Source organism: Phocoena phocoena, chromosome 15 (genome assembly GCF_963924675.1).
Source record: "Phocoena phocoena chromosome 15, mPhoPho1.1, whole genome shotgun sequence".
In the NCBI taxonomy this organism is placed as follows: domain Eukaryota; kingdom Metazoa; phylum Chordata; class Mammalia; order Artiodactyla; family Phocoenidae; genus Phocoena; species Phocoena phocoena.
In genome coordinates, this window is record NC_089233.1 from 37,892,117 (window position 1) to 37,908,285 (window position 16,169).

Consider the following 16,169-nt stretch of genomic DNA (forward strand, 5'->3'; position numbering starts at 1 on the left):
TGAGGCTGCCTGTCACCCGGTCGCGTGGCTTACGGTCCAGTCCCCGCGCGGGCGACTCTGGTGGGCGGGTGGCAGTGTGTCCACGCGAGCTGGCAGTAGCCAATAGCAGCTCTTGGTGCGACCTTCGTCCCGCCCTCCGGAAGTGCCCCCTCTTTCCCGGACGGGCCAGAGGAAGCCGCTTCCGGGAGCCGGCCTGTTGCCACGACGACGGAGCTCCCGGCATGCCTCGCGGCGGCGGGCTATGGCGTTGGGGGTGCGGCTACTCCTGTTGCTCGCGCTCTGGGCGCTGGTGGTTCCGGCCCGGAGCCTCCGGGAGGCAGGCGACGGAGGGTGGTGAGCGGCGCCGGGCGGCAGGGCGGAGCGGAGCGGGCGGCGGGGCGGCCACGGGCACTGACCAGCTGTGTCGGCAGGTGGCGGCCCGGGCCGGGGGCGCCGGCGGCCGTGGCGGAGGAGGAATGCTGCACCGTAGAGCGCCGGGCCGATCTCAGCTACGCCGAGTTCGTGCAGCAGTAAGTGCGTCTCTTGTATGGCCACACCTCCCACGCCTGAAAACTCTGGGGCTCCGTCACCCTGCACCGCTGAGGCCGCGCACTGGTCGCCGGCCCGTCCTCCCGGGCCTCCTTAGGCCGCTTCCCCTTGAGCTCGTGCGAGCGCGTGTGGGCGGGGGCGGACGATGGGCGCGGATCAGACTGAGGCCATGATTCCTCCTTTTCTTCTAGCTACGCCTTTTCCAGACCTGTCATTCTGCAGGGGCTCACAGACAACTCGGTGAGTGCTCACGCTCCTCGCGACCACCACTCGCCCGTGCTGAGCTTGGCCCCTGAGTATTTTCCCCGCCCCCACAGAGGTTCCGGGACCTGTGCTCCCGTCAAAGGCTGCTGGCCTTGTTTGGGGACAGCGTGGTCCGGTTGAGCACTGCCAACACCTACTCCTACCAGAAAGGTGAGCTGCCCCTCCCTGCAGCCCAGCCTGCTTGCCAGCATCTTGAAGGCAGCACCAACCAGTCCTGACCAACCCCTTTCAAACTGCAGTGGACCTGCCCTTTCAGGAGTATGTGGAGCAGATGCTGCACCCCCAGGACCCCTTCTCTATGGGCAATGGTGAGCCAGACAGGTGGCCATGGGGTGGGGTGGGGTGACTTAGTACCCAGGTGCCAAGATCCCTGCATCCTCTTGTGTGTTTTACTGTCAGACACCCTGTACTTCTTTGGGGACAATAACTTCACGGAATGGGCATCACTTTTTCGGCACTACTCTCCACCTCCATTCAACCTGCTAGGTACCATTCCTGCTTATAGCTTTGGAATTGCAGGTGAGTGCCCTGCAGGACCAGGGGACTTGGGAACTGGGTGGGGGAGGATTAGGCTTGGTAACCAGCTGCTCGTAACTCACCACACAGGTGCCGGCTCTGGGGTGCCCTTCCACTGGCACGGGCCCGGGTTCTCAGAGGTGATCTATGGCCGAAAGGTCAGCAAAGGGTGGGGCTGAGACTTTGGGTTCACTGACCACAGCACAAAGAGTGACCTTGCTGCTCCCACCCTCAGCGCTGGTTCCTGTACCCTCCTGCGAAGACACCTGAATTCCACCCCAACAAGACCACACTGGCCTGGCTCCGGGACACATACCCGGCCCTGGCACTATCTGCACGGCCCCTGGAATGCACCATCCACGCTGGTGAGGTCAGTGGCTGGCAGACAGGGGCCAGGCTGGGCTGGGTCAAGGGGCCCCAACCAATCCCTGTGTCCCCCCCCCCCCCCACTCCCAGGTGCTGTATTTCCCTGACCGATGGTGGCACGCCACACTCAACCTCGAGACCAGCGTCTTCATCTCTACCTTTCTCAGCTAGCCAAAGGGGGTGGCTGGGGAGCCCGTCGCACACCAGCACATGCCCCTATAGTGCTCACAGATTTTATTACAGGGACAGAGGTGGCAGCGGCAGCCTCAGCCCAGCCCACTCTCACCCGCTGTTTCTGGCCCAGAGGGGGATGGGGGAGGCTCATGACCCAGCAGAACTGATGGGGGTGGGCTTGGGGACACCAAGACAGGGATCTAGGGACACAAACTATGTACAGCGGCTAGAGACTACTGCCCAAGGCCCTCCTGGGCCAGGGTACCGGGCAAGGCAGGTGAGTGGCTCACACACTCGCCCTGCCTCAGTAGTCCTCCACCCAGCCATTCTCGGAGATGAACGCGTCAATGACCTCTTTCATGGCCAGGTTGGGGATGAGTTGTTCCTGGGTCAGGGGGCTCCGAGTCACAGGGTCGAAATGGCCCACACGCTGCAGTGACAACAGAATCAGAATTAGGAGGGGCTCAGTGGGTGTGGGTCCTGCTCCCAACTCCCATGGGCCCTCACCTGCAGGTGCTCCTCAATGTCCTTGCGGTCATAGGTGATACCACTGGGTGTGATGCAGGGCTCCCGCATCAGCTCAAAGCTGATCTTGCCACACAGGTAGTCGGGTATATCTCGCTTCTGCAGCACAGGGTCAGGTCAGGGGCTGGGAAGGGGCACTGCTCCAACTCCTGCTACCCACAGACCCCAGAAGACGGGCAGCTCACCTTTCTCTTCTCGTCTACCTGGGAGAAGAGTTCATCCATGTCTGCCAAGTACTTGTCCTGCAAAGAACCAAGCAGCTATATATATGTGGGCCTGACACCCCATCTCCCTTCCCCAGGCACCGAAACTCACAGACCCAGCAGGAGCCAGGGGCACCTCACGTCCATCACACGCATGCAAATACACACAGGACCCACACTTGGGCTGGGGCACCCTCACATGCTTGGCCTCAATGCAGGCCTGTTGGGCCCGGAGGTGGCCATCGTCCTCATCACCCTCATGGTTCCGCTGACACTCTTCCAGCTCCCTGGAGGTTGACCAAAAGCTGATCAGAGATGGGTCTGGCCAGGAGGTCAGACTCTACTCCAATCTTAGGCTCATTCAGGCCTCATTCCCCTCCATCTCCTGCGTGCCAGAGTTGACCTTCAATAAATGGTTGTGTTCACGACTCAGAGTTAACCTAAAAGTGGTGACTTCCGGGGGGCGCCTGTCATCATCACAGCCCACCTCTCACGCTCGGCCACAATGAGCTGTGTGAGGTAAGAGTGCAGCTCGTTCTCCTGGTGGATGCGCCGCTCCTCAATGCTGTTCCAGCGCTTCTTCTTCGCGATGCGCAGAGCACTGGGGATGTCGTCCCCAAAGTTGAGCCGCTGCTCCTTGGCCAGGTTGTAGGCTGGAGGAATAGATTTCGATAAACCTCCAGCCAGTCCACCCGCCTGGTCCCAGGCACCCTGGCACCAGCCAGCCTGTAAGCCCACCTCGCTGCAGGTTGGCAATAGCCTCATCATAGCTCTCCATCTCCAACTGGCATTGCCCCAGGAAGAAGTGTGCCTTCACAGACTGCCCGTCCAGCTCCAGGGCGCGCCGGCAGTCAGCCAGAGCTTGCTCATGCTGCTGCATCTTCAGGTAGCACAATGCCCGGTTGGTGTAATACACCGCCACCAAGGGATTCCGGGTCTGGAGAACAAGGGCAGACCAGCCAGCGTGAGGGAGTGAGCTCAGCCTACCCCCTCTGTCCCAGCTTGAAGCCCATAGCTGGAATCAAGACACTACAGGTTTCTCCGCTTCCAAGCCTCTGGGTTCTGAGGGAGGGTGGAGCCTACCTGAGCCCACCCTCTGGACTCCAGTGAGTCTTGTGAAGGTAGCTTTTCCAGATCTGTGGAAATCACCAGCTTTGGGCTTGGACTCCTCAAAGGGCAAGGGTCCCTGGCTCCCAGCCGAGTGGGCCTCAAGCACTCGGAATCTCCCACCCGCCACAGTTCTCTGGCAACCAGCACTGGCTCGGGAGCCGTGGCCTTGGCCCCTTTGGAACAACATCATCACTGAGTTCTCAGAGCCCAAGCACCACCCGCCTCCGAAAGTCGGGCGGGGGCGGCCGGACAGGGGCTCCGGGGAGGACGCGGAGGCGAAGCCGCAGCCCGGCCCCTCCCCTGGCTCGGACGCCGGCCCCCTCCCGCGGTGCAGGCGCACTCACGATGGCGCGGCCATAGCAGGCCGCCGCCTCCGGGTACTTGCGGCCCACGAAGAGCCGGTTGCCCTGCTCCTTGAGCTCCTGCGCGCTCGGGCTCTTTTCCGGGCTGCCGCCGCCGGCGCTCAGCCGCGCGCCGCCCTCCTTCTCCTCCTTGCCCTTCATGGCGCCGCGCGGCACGGCCTGGGCTCCGCTCCCAGGCTCCGCGCCGGGCCCGCCCTACGCCCTCAGCCCGAGCCCGCGATCCGCTCGGGCCCGGTCCAGCGCTCCGCCACCGGAACTTCCGGCCGCGCAGGTGGGCGGGGCCAGCGGGAAGGATGGCCTGCGAGCGGGCGGGGCCGCGCGTGCACCAGACGCGAGGCGGAGGAGGGGGAGGGGGCGGGGCAGGCGGGGGAGCATGCGCTCGCGGCGACGCGACGCGCAGCGTCTGGGGCCTGAGAAGTGCCGAGGTCGTCGGGGCAGGAGCCCGCTCGGGCGCTCCGACGCCCCGCCCCCGAGGCTCCAACCAGGCGCGTGGGGATGGCGGCTGCCCGCGGGCTCGGGCTGTGAGGACTCGAGCAGCTGGGCCGCCGTCCTGGGGTGCCACGGGGAAGTGCTGCGGGCGCGCGCGAGCCCCCAGGGGCGGCTGGAAACCCTGGAGCGATGGTAGGACGGTGGGGACATCGGGCGGGCCGACCCCCGTGGCTCGGATTCCCCGTCACCGCCCTTCCCCAGGTGTCGAGAGGAGTTGCCCGCAGCCATCGAGGGCCGGGCGGAGAAGCACGTGACACGCGACGAGCTGGAGCAGTTGCTGGCGCGGAAACTGGCGGTGAGGAGCTTCCCACGTGGGGGACGGAGCCTTCCGGGGCGGGACGTAGCGCCGTGGGCGTGGCTTCACCCTGGGGGCGGGCCCTCGCGCCTGGGGGCGGGGCCCCTAGCGAGATCCACCAGCCGTGACCCCAGACCCGACCTGACCACCGGGGGGCCGCTTTCGGCCGCGCCTGCAGCAGCTCTTGACCGCCAACTCCCCGGAGCTGGTGGTGCAGCGCTCGGCCGCCGCCTTCCGTCTCCTGCCAGACGTGAACGCAGCGGTCACGGAATTGTGCGCCCTCCGGGGTGTGGGCCCGGCTATCACCTCGCGTTAGTAGGGAGAGCTGGGCGTCCCCCCGGCGAGGTCGTGGGCGGGACCTGGCGTGTTAGTGGCCTTATCTGTGAAATGGCTAGATGGCCAGATACGTGACACCGAGAGTTGTTGGGAATGGCAGCCCCACGTCGAGGTGGGGCTGAGTGCTGTCCATTTACTTCCCGCGGCAGTCCTGGCTGCCAGAGCTCTCGAGGTAGCAGCCTCCATGTCTGAAAAGGCAGTGGCCGCAGTGCCCGGTCTGCCAGCCCTGCAGTACACCCTGAAGCACTACCTGCTCTACCTGGGCCGGGTGCAGGAGCGTGCCACAGCCCTGAGCCAAGGTGCGATCTGTTGGCGGCCAGAGAGGGCATCCAGGACTCTGGTCAGGGTGATGTGCAGAGTTATCCAGCAGGGTAGGGTGACTGGTGCCCCTGAGCCCCAGACTCCCTCTGCCCCACCCCAGGCAGTGCCTCAGGCTGTGGACTCCTCACCGTGTGGAGACAGCACTGTGGATCTGGGCTGTAGGGCAGAAGCTGTGCCCTGACCTGCTGCCTGACCTCGGTCCCAGCCTGGCCACCCCTGAGGACACCAGGCCAGCCAAGAAGCACAGGACCCAGGCCTACTGACTTGGCTGTGGCCCAGGGCTTGCACACCTACCCTGTGATCTCAGGGTACAAGTCTTTGGACAGGGGGCTGGCTGCTGTAGGAGCTCAATAAATGCTTGCTGAACTCAAACCTGACTATGAGGCCCATGACCCTCCCCAGGGGCTCCCATCTCCCATACAGAGACACCTCATGCTGGGTGCAGAAAAGCAAGGGGGAAGCCCAGGCTGCTGCTTGTGTGGAGGGAAGGGCCCTCACAGTTTGATCAGTGAGTTGGGGGGAGACCAGCCCAGCCCGCAGTGCCCAGTACAGCCACCTGGTGCTGTGTAAAATATTTATTCATTCTCCAAAAAGGCTCAGACTGCAAGTCTCATGGGAGAGGCCAGGGCAGGGTCTCCTCTGGGGCCACCCTTGGGGACCTCCACCACTCAGCCCAGTCCATCAGTCCTATTCCTCCAGGCCTGGGAGGGGGCGGCCAGGGCTGGTGTAAGGCTTGGCCTGGAGTCAGTGGGCCACAGGGGCCACCTGCACCCACCAGGAAGAAGCAGCCTCAAGACATACATTCACAGAGGACGAACATGCAGGCCTCCCTAGTGGCTGGCCCACGGATGCTGCGCCCTGGCTGGTGTGGCCCTGGGAACTCTTGTCAGGGTGGCGGGGGAATGTGGGCACCCAGCAGGTCGTAGGCAAAGATGTTCCAGAAGATGGCGAAGAGCAGGAAGGTGCCATAGGCAAGCAGCACCACCCACCAGCCACACTGGTCTCGCAGGCGTTCCTCATAGCTGCGCAGGATAGTCAGGCCCATGCTGACACCCACCACCGCGCCCGCCAGGTGTGCCATGAAGCTGGGCTGTGGGCCCGAGGCAGGCAGTGGCGGGGAGAAGCGCAGCCACACGGCCCGGCCCACCTCGGAGCTCACTACAGAGGGAGGCAACAGGTGAGAGGCACCCTAGCCGTAGGCTGAGGCCCCTCCACCCTGGCTCCCTACTTACTGCACACCAGGGCCAGCACCATCCTCAGCAGCTTGTAGGGACATCTCATCCCAGCCCAGTTCTGATGGGGTGTGAATAAAAAAGGCTGTGAGGGAGGCCTTATGGGCCCCTCCCCGCACCCCGCCGCAGGGGCTGCCCCGTTACCATGACGACATTGGCCAGGTGTGCAGAGCACAGGGCGTAGACCCCGCCGGAGCCCCCCACCACAGGGGCCCGCATGTCAGTAATGGAGACGGTCAGGGAGCCTGTGTGAGCAAGGGGAGAGCCGTGAGGGTGAGGCCCACCAGTGAGGTGGCCAGGGCGCACACACCTGCCTCACCTGCCAGCACACCAGCCAGGTAGAGCAGGCTGATGCGGAGCAGGCCATGCACCATCTCCAGGGGCACCCCGATCATCAGCTGCAGGAGTGCGTTGAACCCCAGCTGCTCCAGCCTGGCCGTATGGGGCAAATAGGTGTGAAGGGTGGGGTCCGCCAGGGGGCTACCAGGCCCCTGCCCCCACCTCGAGAGGCTGAGCCCTCCCGATCCGATCCGAGGGGTGCCAGAGGTGGGCCCACTCACCCAACGTGCATGAACATGTAGGTGAGAAAGCGCCAAGCCCGAGCACGGTGGCCGGGGTGGTATACGAGGGGGCTTTTCATGTACTCAGGGTGGTAGGTCTGCAGCACCCACTTGTTGAGACGGGCCCCGTAGCACAGGAACACGATGATCTGGGAGGGACAAGTGTTGGGGCCAGGCAAGACCAAGGATAAGGGAGGCTCCCGGGGTGGTGGGTGGTGGACGGGCAGGCCCACCTGGGCGAGGGTGACCGAAGCCATAAACACAGGGGGTGGGCAGCTGCGGTGCCGGTAGAAGTACCAGTGGCGGTCCACCTCTCGGGGCAGGATCTCGTAGGCCACGTAGCGCACGAACCGCTTGTAGACACCCAGTCCTGGCTCGTCCAGCAGCCCGTCCTGGGGCAGTGCCCGCTGTCCATTGGCGATGGCCCGCTTGAAGCTGCTTGAGCGCTTGCTGCTGATCTGGGGGGCGGGGCCTAGGCATAGGCCACCATACTCCCCCCGTGGCCGTCCCTCCTGAGTGGTCCACCCAGCTTGTCACAGGGTCTGAAGCCCTGCCCCATGGCTATAGCCCTCCCCAATGGGAAAGGCAGGGAGGAGGGGCCGCCTGCCCAACCCACTCCAGCCAGGGCACTGCGCCCACACCCCAGCTGCCCACCCACTGTGGCACTGACCAGGTCCACCAGCTCCTGGTAGCAGACCTGGCCCCGCTCGTTGCTCTGGGCCAGGGCCACCAGCATGTCCAGTTTGGCCGGGTCCAGGGGCAGCTCATGGCGGTGCACCAGGCCAGCGAAGGTGTCCGCACCGATGAAGCCGGTGTTCTCAGGGTCCAGCTGCTGGGGTCGGGGGGGCCAGCGGCCAAGGTCTGAGGGTGGGCCGGGCCCCAGGACCACAGGGCTGAGCCACGTCAGGCGGGAGAGGCAGGCTCCGAGCACCCTGGGTCCAGGCCCCTGTGCCCACATGGTCCCAGGAGCTAGCTGTAGGAACCGGTACCTAGGTCCCCGGCCTCTAGCTCCGCTAGCTCTCCAGCCGTCTCCCCACCTCATTTCTGCCTTGCCCATCCTGGAAGGGTAGGGCCAAGGTCTGAGGGCAATCACCAACCCTTTTGCCCCTCCCCAAGCGCCCTAGTCTGGCTCGGTCTCGTGCAGGGGACCAAGGTCGTGCAGGGAAGGGGCTGCGCTGAGGGTCTCAGAGCTCCGTCCCCCCGGCCCACCCAAGGGCGGGGGGCCGGCAACGGGGGCGGTGCCGGCGCCCCCCACCTCTCCACGCACCTGCTCCTGGATAAGCTGCAGCAGCGAGCTCCTGTCCATAGAGCCAGGCCGGGCCGGGGGCCGGGGGCCGGGGGCCGGGGTCGGCGGCCGCGGCCGGGAGGGGCTTCTCTGCGGACTACTCCGCTCCGCCCCTGCCCTCCGGCTCCGCCCACTCCGCTCGGCGCCGCGTCACGGAGCCGCCCGCCCCCGCCGCACACGCCGCCGCTACCAGCCCAGCCACTCGCGGTCAGGACACGCGCGCGACCCGCACGCGGACGTGCCCGGGCAAGAACTGCGCGGGGCGCTTGGCTCCAGTGCCGGCGCCCCCGCCCCGCCCCGGGCTGCAGCTGTTCGTCCCGCGGGGCAGCAGCCGGGAAACTGAGTCATGCGCGGCACGCAAACCCCTTCTGCGCCCACCCCTTTGCCCCGGGCTGGGCCTCAGCGCCGATGCCACCTCCTCGGGGAAGGCTTCAGGGAACAACCCATTGCTGGGGACTCCCCCCACCGGGCTCCCTGAAGGCACCTCCCTCCCTGTCAGACATGCTTGACCGTCCCGGCAACAGCGGCTCCACGGCCCCAGCGGCGAGCACTGAAGCCAACTGGGCAACTATTAGGGTTGAGGGAGGTCCCTGCAGCAGGCCCTGCTCAGTGGGTGGGGACCAACACAACTTGGGCTGGAGGTTCCTGACTACTCCTGTGGCCACAGTGCTAAACTGACCCATGGACATGGGGGTGGGGAGAGCCCCCAATGGACAAGACCGCAGCTGGGATGGAGAGGAGCCCTACTTCCCAGGGAGGACAGGTAGACCCCCTACAATAAGGAAGGTGACAGGCTGTGGTAATTATAACCATAGCAACCCCTGACAGCACCGCTCAGAATGCCTGTGCAGCTGCGCCTCAGGACAGATGCAGCAGCTAGAAGTAGCATCCTGCCCTGCCCAGCTTTAGTAAGAACTGCACCAGGGGTCCTCAGGTCACTGGAGCTGGGGGGCCAGCGGGATGGTTGAGACAACTTAAGGGTGTGACCCCCAGCCCCTGTTGGGTCAGGCCTGAGCATCCCGTGCCGAGGAGGCACCTCCCCCGCCTCTAGAAACAGCTTGTCAGGGCTGGGGGAGGGGCCCTGGCCTAAAGGCCTGTCTTGCAAAGAATGACTAATTACAGGAAGTAGAGGGGGTACTTGTCTGGCCAAGGTCCTCCACCCAAGCACACCACATACTGCCTCTGCTCCACGTCCAGAATGCACGCCAGAGTGAGCACCTAAACTCCAAGCTGAGCCCCCTCCTCAGCCCAAGAAAGGTTCTCTGTCCCCTTGTCCTTAGGCTGGAGCTCTGGCTGTCTCCTGCCCAGTGGGAGGGGCAAAGGCCTCTGGGTGGGGTGTGAGAAACAGGGCAGCTCCCCCAGACCAGGGCCACCTCGCACACCAGGACATTTCAGCACATCCCAAAACCCCAGATCCTCAGCACACCTCAGCCAACCTGACAGGATGTTGAGGCTTGGGTAGTGAATACACCTGGCTGTGGGGAAGGGTCACATCAGGGGGGTCCTCAGGTATCAGGCCCCCTCCAGCCTCTCACCCTCAGGCCAGCATGGACCTCAATGGACCTAAAGGCCCTGAGGCTGCGGCTGGGCCATAATTCGTCCTTACCCTGGCCTGAGACCTCAGGATGGTGACCCAGAGAGGAGGCGGCGGGGGCGGGGGGGGGGGGTCAGGAGTAACATTCCCAGCCCACACCCAGACCAAAGACATGTTTTAGTTAATTCAAGAAGTCATCCTCAGAAAGCAGGACCCAATATGTAAAAGACACAAGTGAAGTTTAATCAGGAAACCCAATCTCATGTCTTCTGTGAGAGGCACAGCCCTGGACCTGTCTTCAGATTGGGGGGTGGGGGCGTGCACAATGGTCCAGCCATTTCTTGCCTCCACACCCCTGCCTTTGGCCCAAAGCTCTGCCCTCTTACCCCCTTCATACCCTCTGGTCACATGGGACCAGGAAGGAGGAGTGGAGCCCTGAGAATTCGGGTCTGGGGTCACTGACTTCCTCACCCACACCTCCCAGTCCCTCCAACACATGATGCCCACAGAAGAGGGTCATGCCCGGCACCTGCAGCAAGGCCGGACACAGGCTGCTGGGAGCCAGGGCCACCCTCGGGGCTGAGGCAGGGGTGGGGCAGCAGGTGGACTGTCCTCAGGAGGAAAGTTGAGAGGGTCTCCATCCCCCACCAAGCAAGTGGCCCCACACCAGCACCCTGAGATCAGACTGTGGGGTCTGGGACCTCATCGGCTCTTCACCAAGACCCTGTAGAGTGAGAAGCTGAGAACAGCAGCAACGGCAGCCCCGACGGCCCCCAGCGCCACCCGGTGCCAGAAGGAGGTGGCGTGCAGCTCCCCGTGGACGAGGTGTCTGCAGGAGAGAGGGGAGTCTTGCTGCTGTAACCCCACCTCCGTCTCCTACAAAGTCCCAGAGCCCCACTCAGCTGCTTTGTGTCAGTGCCCAGCATGGCAGTACCCCCAGACTAGAGGGCAGCCTGTGAGGCCAGGCCCCGAGGGCCCCGCCTGAGCATCAGCACGGGCACCAAGGCCCACCCTGCAACCTTGACTGACTCCAGTCCTGACACCACAGCTGTGCCACTCTCCTGGGATAGGGAGGGGTCTGCCACACAGGGGCTTCGATCCTGGTACCCACGGGAAGGCAGCCATGGTGGCGAGCCGGGTGAAGATGGCCGCGCGGGGCTCAGCTGGGCCGGCACAAGAGAACAGGGCGGGGGCGGGCAGCCGGTGCCTACGGCAGAACTCAGTCGGAGACAGACCAGGCAGCAAGACGCCTTCAGGCAAGTCAGCCTTGGAGGAGACGAAGAGGCAGGGGGTCTGCTTGTCCATGTAGTGGCGCTGCAGGGGGAGGGGCCATGTGAGTGTGCTGGGGGACACCTGCCCACAGCCCTGCTATGCAGCAGGGCCCCCAGGGTGGGCAGGACCTTGCCTTGTAGACACTGGCGCACAGCGAGAAGGACCTGGGGTGGCTGCTGTCAAACATCAAGCAGGCGATGTCACAGGTGGCGTCGGCCGAGGCGGTCAGGAGACTGTCTGCACCCACCTCACACAGCTGAACAGAAAGGGTGGCCTCAGAGGGGCACAGGCTAGGTCTCCCAGGGCTGCGTTGGGCGGCTCCCTCAGCGTGCACACTCTAGGCCTACCCTGGGGACCCCGGACTCACGATCAGGTACTTCTCCTGCCCGTTGACCTGCACGGTGTCAATGGTGTAGGCAGAGGGCTCCCCGGCAGGCTCCCCAGCATCCTGGTGCAGAGGAGGGACGCCCCTGAAGCTCACTGCTTGGACTCTTTCCAGAACCCCTGCCCCCCAGGTCCACGCACGGCACACATGGACACTCACCCCCAGGCCATGGCCAAGGAAAGCCTGCAGGAAAGAGGACTTGCCCACTCCGCGAGCCCCTACCACCTTGCACAAGAAAACGTTTCTCTGCGTTTGTCCCTTCTCCTGGTCCAACCTCTTCTCCCGGGTGACTGTGGGCAGGGAGCGAGGATGAACGTGAGGGAGGGGCTGCCGGGGAGGCACTGGCTGGGGGCCGGTATGGAAGCGGGCACCCACCTGTGATGGCGTGGGCCTGGGAATCCTGCTCGCAGAGGGTGGGGAAGCCCAGGTAGCCAAGGTGCTCAAGACAGTGCTGGACGTCCAAGTAGGTCACCAGACTGGAGACGGGATAAGTGGGGATGTGGCGTTACAGCAGGGCAGAGGGTGAGGCCATGTCTCAGTGGGTGAGGGCTGCACTTACGTCCACTGGCAGAGATACCCGTGCAGGGGCAACCGACCGGCCTCGGTGCGGACCGTGCGAGGGAGCTGGGGGCCCCAGGGAGCAGCAGGAAACACGCTGAAGAGGCTCTGCAGCTCTGCTGGCGAGAGGGCGCCATCCCGGTCCTGCGGGCAGAGGAGCTGCGGTGACATGTGCGGGCGGGAGGCCAAGGTGGGGCTCAGTGGGGCCCAGCGCCCTCACCTGGTCATGCTTCTCGAACATCCTCTGCACAAACTGGTAGCCGCGGTGGTTGAGCTCTGTGCTGCATCCAGGGGGCACACGGAGCCTGCGGGTGCCGGGATCGGGGTGGGGCTGTGCACACCTCCTTGTGCTCCGCAGGGCACCTCCTCCGAACACAGGCCGTCCAGGCAGGCAGAGAGTCCCCCCGCCAGGGAGAGACGCCCCGATGGCCCCCAGCACAGGGTCCAGGAGCCCCAGGCCCCATCCGACACAGATGGGAGGCGAGCCCTGAGCCCAAACACCACTCACGGTGGGCAGAGGTAGTTGGCCGTCAGCTCAAGCGAGTCGCCATAGCCAAAGCGCCTCAGGATGGTCCACGTGGTCTCGTGGCGGCCTCGCTGGATGAAGAGCATGTTCAAGAAAAGGAAGCCTGCTCAGGAGAAGCAGAAAAGGAAGTAACACCAGGCACAGCCCGGCCTTGCCCCACACCCCACGACCGATGTAGGCAGAGTGTCGGGCCTCACCGTCCAGGGTCAGCCGGTCATCCCGCACGCCTCCTGCCACATTCTTGCTCACCACCACCTTCACGTCCTCCAGGGCCTGCGGGGCAAGAGGGTGCCCGAAGCAGGACATCTGCTTCCGAGAGAAAGTCGCCATTAGTCAGCCAGCTGCCCTCTCCATCCGTCACAAGGGCAGCAAAGGCGTGGGGTGTGGCTGCAGCTGGGAGGGTGGGTACCGCCAGGAGACAGAAGGGGGCGCACCTGGAAAGCGTTGAGCTCCTGGTCACTAAGCACCTGGTCCATGTCCTGGTCTGAGAGCCTGAAGATGCGTGTGAGGGCCTGGGCGCACTCGGGCATCAGCTGTGGGGACAGCGGCTCAGCACCCCCACCACTCCCTCCTGCTCGCCCTCCCCACCGGTGCCTTCGGCCCACCTGCTTGGCCTCAGGGTCATAGAGGGGGGCCGTGGGGTGTAGCACGGCCTTCTGTGCGTAGTAGAACAGCTCTGAGATGTTTTTCAGGTTCTTCGCCGAGCACTGGGACACGTGGGAACAGACTCAGAGGGGGAGGCAGGGAGGCCCCCTGTCCTCGCCTCTGCAGTCCTGGCACCCCCGGGGCCCTGCCTGCTCACCTCCACACAGGTCTCGATCTCAGGGAACTGGCTCATGATGGGCAGCACAGCCTCCATGGAGCCCCCCGGCCTCAGGTCCGACTTGTTGCCCACCAGGATAATGGGGACCCTGGGGGAGAGACCCACGGTCACCAGGGGTCAGGGAGCTGGCGGGGCCCAGCCCCCCTCCCCGAGCCCTGCCTATTACCTGGGCCCCCTCTTGGTATCCCCATTCACCAGCGGGATCCATTTGGTTCGGATCTGAAAGGTAAGACCTGGCCATGAGAATGGGGGCCTGCCTGGCCCACAGCTCCCATGTGGAACTCTCACTTGGCTCGAGGAGAGACGGGGGAGACTGAGGGCCACTGAGAGCCAAAGTCACGGCCACTGGCAACAAGACCAGTGGGGAAGAGCAGCGGGCAGGTAGGACCTCATCTGATCCTAGCAGTTCCCAAACACCCACAAAGAGCCTGAGATCAGCAACTCCTCCCGCAGGCCCAAGAGATTCAGACGCAAGGCCATCCACGCTCTCGGCGGGAGACAGGGTCACGGGAACTCGGGGGGAGCTTTGGGGGCCCTGGCCAGGGTGGCTCTGTGAAGCTCCCCAGTGGGGCCAGCCACGGGTGCAAGTTGCCCAGAACCCGGGTCAACTGAGCATCCGCCTGTGGTGTGTGCAGAGAACAGGTGGATGACCAGGCTCGGCGCCAGTGACAGAAAGCTAGGATGGACAGAGTTCCCTTGCTCACCTTCTCAATAGTGGCCTCCTCAGACACATCATACACCACACACACCACGTTTGCCTGTTGGGGACAGGGAGAGGAACTGTATGGTGGGATCTGAAGCTCCCTGCTCCACTCACAAGCTGGACAGCACAGGGCTCAGAGACTGGGGGAGCCCACCCTTCCAGCTGCTCCCAGGCCGAGTCACTGGCTGTTGGCTAGGCACACCTCAGGCCAGCTCTTCCCTACCTACTTCTGCTGCAGATGCCAGGCCCCAGTACTGCAGCTCTGGTCAGCGAGTCCCCTGAGGGCTCAGGACACAGCCACCCTTAAACTTGACTCCCCAGCCCCAGCCTCAGCCCTTCGCTCCCTGGTCACTACAGGCAACAGCAGACGGAGGACAACAGCACAAGGTAGGGGATGATGGCAACACAGTGGCTGCGGCCTGTACCCTTGCCCAGTGGCACCCCCAGGACACAGCAGATGCTGCAGGGGCAGCACCCCCACCAGAAGCTTGGTCCAAGCACAGGTCCTCCTGTGCAGAGAGCAGAGAGCTAGCTGTGCAGCCCACAGCCCTGGTCATGACACCCGGTGCGGCCCAGAGGCCCAGGACAGTGGGCTGGACTAAGGAGTGGGGAATGGGGGTGCTGGGCACAGAGTTGTCCAAGGGATCACTTTCAAGGACTTGGGAGACTGCTCCCCAGGGTCCACCAGAAGAGGGAAGGCTAGGCACGGAGAGCTGTGGGCTGGCCAACCACGCATGCAAAAGGAAGGAATGGGCCTTCCTCCTGGCTCCCAGCAGAGCGCATCACAGGGACCCCAAGGACACTCAGTGCTAACAGGTCACAACAGAATTAGCGAGGTTGCGGACACTCTGGGTACCTTAACCCAATTCCTCAGAGGCTGAAGCCGATCAAGCCAGGGCAGCCATATCCCCAAGGCCTGAGCCCTGACCCCCGTGCCCAGCACCCCTTTCCCCAGGACCCACTGTACCTTGTGAATCTCGTCCTGAAGCTCCTCGACTGTCTGCTCAGCCTCTGGGTAGAAAAAGAGACCCTACTGCAGACCTGCCGGAGACGTCCGCTCCTGGGCGCAACCGCGGGCGGGCGGCCCCTCTACCTGAGTAATCCACAATGTGCGTGGGCACCTTCTCTGGGGTGACGTCCGCGGGAATGGTGATCTCTTCTGCCCGGGGAGGGACCTGGGGCAGACGCGGCCGTGAGGACAGCCGGGAAGGGCGGAGGGCGGCGGCGCCCGGACCTGGTCCCTTCTTGGGCGCGGGGGCGCGCTCGGCCTTACCTCCTCGGGAAACTCCTCGCCCACCAGCGACAGGATCAGCGACGTCTTCCCCACCTGGGCTGCGCGGGGCGGCGCGGTCAGCGCGGCGGCCAAGGTCGCGGCGCCTCTCCCCACCCCGGCCCCAAGATCCCCGACCAGGCTCGACCCCCGCCTGACCCAGGCCCAGGAGCCTACATACCCTCGCCAAGCAGCAGGATGCGCACGTCCCGCTTCATGCTGGCCGCCGGGAGCTGCAGTCCGACCCCAGTGCAGGCCCGGTCCCCACCCACGACCCCGACCCGCGCTGTAGCTGCGCCCGCACTTCCGGCCCCCGCCCGCGCAGCCGCCCTAGCGAGGCGGGCGGGCCAGACAGGCCTAGCTGCCCGGCAGCGCCACCGCGTGGGCGCGCCGGGCACTGCCGGCGCCGCGCCGGCCAGGGGGGTGGGGCCTTTGCCCAGTGCCGCCCCGCCCCCGCAGCTCCTGCAGGGGTCAGGATCCCTGGGAGGGAGCAGGACGTCTGGAGGTTGGGCAGAAACTGAGCTCAGGCAGT

General features: G+C 64.7%; 5 protein-coding genes across 14 annotated transcripts; 2 read left to right on the forward strand and 3 right to left on the reverse strand.

Annotated features, from left to right (window-relative positions):
* Positions 1-179: 179 nt before the first annotated feature.
* JMJD8 (jumonji domain containing 8) lies at positions 180-2,795 on the forward strand. The gene is made up of 9 exons (XM_065892033.1): positions 180-333; positions 411-509; positions 720-768; positions 846-942; positions 1,032-1,100; positions 1,192-1,311; positions 1,399-1,466; positions 1,544-1,678; positions 1,765-2,795. The coding sequence occupies exons 1-9, from the start codon at positions 242-244 to the stop codon at positions 1,843-1,845; spliced, it is 810 nt and encodes a 269-aa protein (XP_065748105.1). The 5' UTR covers positions 180-241; the 3' UTR covers positions 1,846-2,795.
* STUB1 (STIP1 homology and U-box containing protein 1) lies at positions 1,894-4,316 on the reverse strand. The gene is made up of 7 exons (XM_065892031.1): positions 4,031-4,316; positions 3,315-3,513; positions 3,064-3,229; positions 2,776-2,863; positions 2,559-2,615; positions 2,356-2,472; positions 1,894-2,278 (listed from the first exon to the last, which is right to left on the reverse strand). Exons 1-7 carry the CDS (start codon positions 4,187-4,189, stop codon positions 2,153-2,155), a joined length of 912 nt encoding a protein of 303 aa, XP_065748103.1. The 5' UTR covers positions 4,190-4,316; the 3' UTR covers positions 1,894-2,152.
* A 105-nt stretch (positions 4,317-4,421) lies between these two features.
* LOC136135354 (uncharacterized) lies at positions 4,422-5,752 on the forward strand. Its single transcript, XM_065893245.1, is given in 6 exon segments — positions 4,422-4,669; positions 4,739-4,832; positions 4,942-5,143; positions 5,318-5,476; positions 5,536-5,539; positions 5,602-5,752. Coding segments are annotated over 6 exon segments (858 nt in total).
* A 623-nt stretch (positions 5,753-6,375) lies between these two features.
* Positions 6,376-8,587, reverse strand: RHBDL1 (rhomboid like 1). Of its 3 annotated transcripts, none has more exons than XM_065892890.1 (8): positions 8,549-8,587; positions 7,952-8,110; positions 7,515-7,739; positions 7,282-7,430; positions 7,041-7,153; positions 6,866-6,966; positions 6,722-6,782; positions 6,376-6,647 (listed from the first exon to the last, which is right to left on the reverse strand). In XM_065892890.1, exons 1-8 carry the CDS (start codon positions 8,585-8,587, stop codon positions 6,376-6,378), a joined length of 1,119 nt encoding a protein of 372 aa, XP_065748962.1. The 3 variants fall into 3 exon arrangements, with proteins under 3 accessions (XP_065748962.1, XP_065748960.1, XP_065748963.1); XM_065892888.1 differs by having other exon boundaries at positions 7,952-8,113; XM_065892891.1 differs by lacking the exon at positions 7,515-7,739 and having other exon boundaries at positions 7,952-8,113.
* A 1,736-nt stretch (positions 8,588-10,323) lies between these two features.
* RHOT2 (ras homolog family member T2) lies at positions 10,324-15,872 on the reverse strand. 8 transcript variants are annotated; one of them, XM_065893428.1, is made up of 19 exons: positions 15,819-15,872; positions 15,641-15,699; positions 15,461-15,542; positions 15,335-15,378; positions 14,369-14,422; positions 13,831-13,883; positions 13,644-13,752; positions 13,447-13,548; positions 13,276-13,374; positions 13,039-13,147; positions 12,824-12,944; positions 12,536-12,620; positions 12,317-12,459; positions 12,133-12,233; positions 11,917-12,047; positions 11,740-11,820; positions 11,506-11,628; positions 11,212-11,414; positions 10,324-10,929 (listed from the first exon to the last, which is right to left on the reverse strand). In XM_065893428.1, the coding sequence occupies exons 1-19, from the start codon at positions 15,853-15,855 to the stop codon at positions 10,803-10,805; spliced, it is 1,863 nt and encodes a 620-aa protein (XP_065749500.1). In that variant the 5' UTR covers positions 15,856-15,872; the 3' UTR covers positions 10,324-10,802. The 8 variants fall into 8 exon arrangements, with proteins under 8 accessions (XP_065749500.1, XP_065749505.1, XP_065749499.1 ...); XM_065893433.1 differs by having other exon boundaries at positions 10,803-10,929; positions 11,911-12,047; positions 15,819-15,858; XM_065893427.1 differs by having other exon boundaries at positions 10,803-10,929; positions 11,911-12,047; positions 13,039-13,150; positions 15,819-15,855.
* Positions 15,873-16,169: the final 297 nt, after the last annotated feature.

Coding starts and splice junctions, on each gene's coding strand:
- JMJD8 (XM_065892033.1), top strand. CDS start 242: ATGGCGTTGGGGGTGCGGCTACTCCTGTTGCTCGCGCTCTGGGCGCTG. Junction 943..1,031: donor CACCTACTCCTACCAGAAAG/GTGAGCTGCCCC, acceptor TTCAAACTGCAG/TGGACCTGCCCTTTCAGGAG. Junction 1,679..1,764: donor GCACCATCCACGCTGGTGAG/GTCAGTGGCTGG, acceptor CCCCACTCCCAG/GTGCTGTATTTCCCTGACCG.
- STUB1 (XM_065892031.1), bottom strand. CDS start 4,189: ATGAAGGGCAAGGAGGAGAAGGAGGGCGGCGCGCGGCTGAGCGCCGGC. Junction 2,864..3,063: donor ATTGTGGCCGAGCGTGAGAG/GTGGGCTGTGAT, acceptor GTCAACCTCCAG/GGAGCTGGAAGAGTGTCAGC. Junction 2,616..2,775: donor CCTGCATTGAGGCCAAGCAT/GTGAGGGTGCCC, acceptor GGTTCTTTGCAG/GACAAGTACTTGGCAGACAT.
- RHBDL1 (XM_065892888.1), bottom strand. CDS start 8,587: ATGGACAGGAGCTCGCTGCTGCAGCTTATCCAGGAGCAG. Junction 8,114..8,548: donor TGCAGCTTATCCAGGAGCAG/GTGCGTGGAGAG, acceptor CCCCGACCCCAG/CAGCTGGACCCTGAGAACAC. Junction 7,740..7,951: donor ACCAGGAGCTGGTGGACCTG/GTCAGTGCCACA, acceptor CCCGCCCCCCAG/ATCAGCAGCAAGCGCTCAAG.
- RHOT2 (XM_065893427.1), bottom strand. CDS start 15,855: ATGAAGCGGGACGTGCGCATCCTGCTGCTTGGCGAGG. Junction 14,423..15,334: donor TTCAGGACGAGATTCACAAG/GTACAGTGGGTC, acceptor TGTCCCCAACAG/GCAAACGTGGTGTGTGTGGT. Junction 13,151..13,275: donor AGGAGCTCAACGCTTTCCAG/GTGCGCCCCCTT, acceptor TTCTCTCGGAAG/CAGATGTCCTGCTTCGGGCA.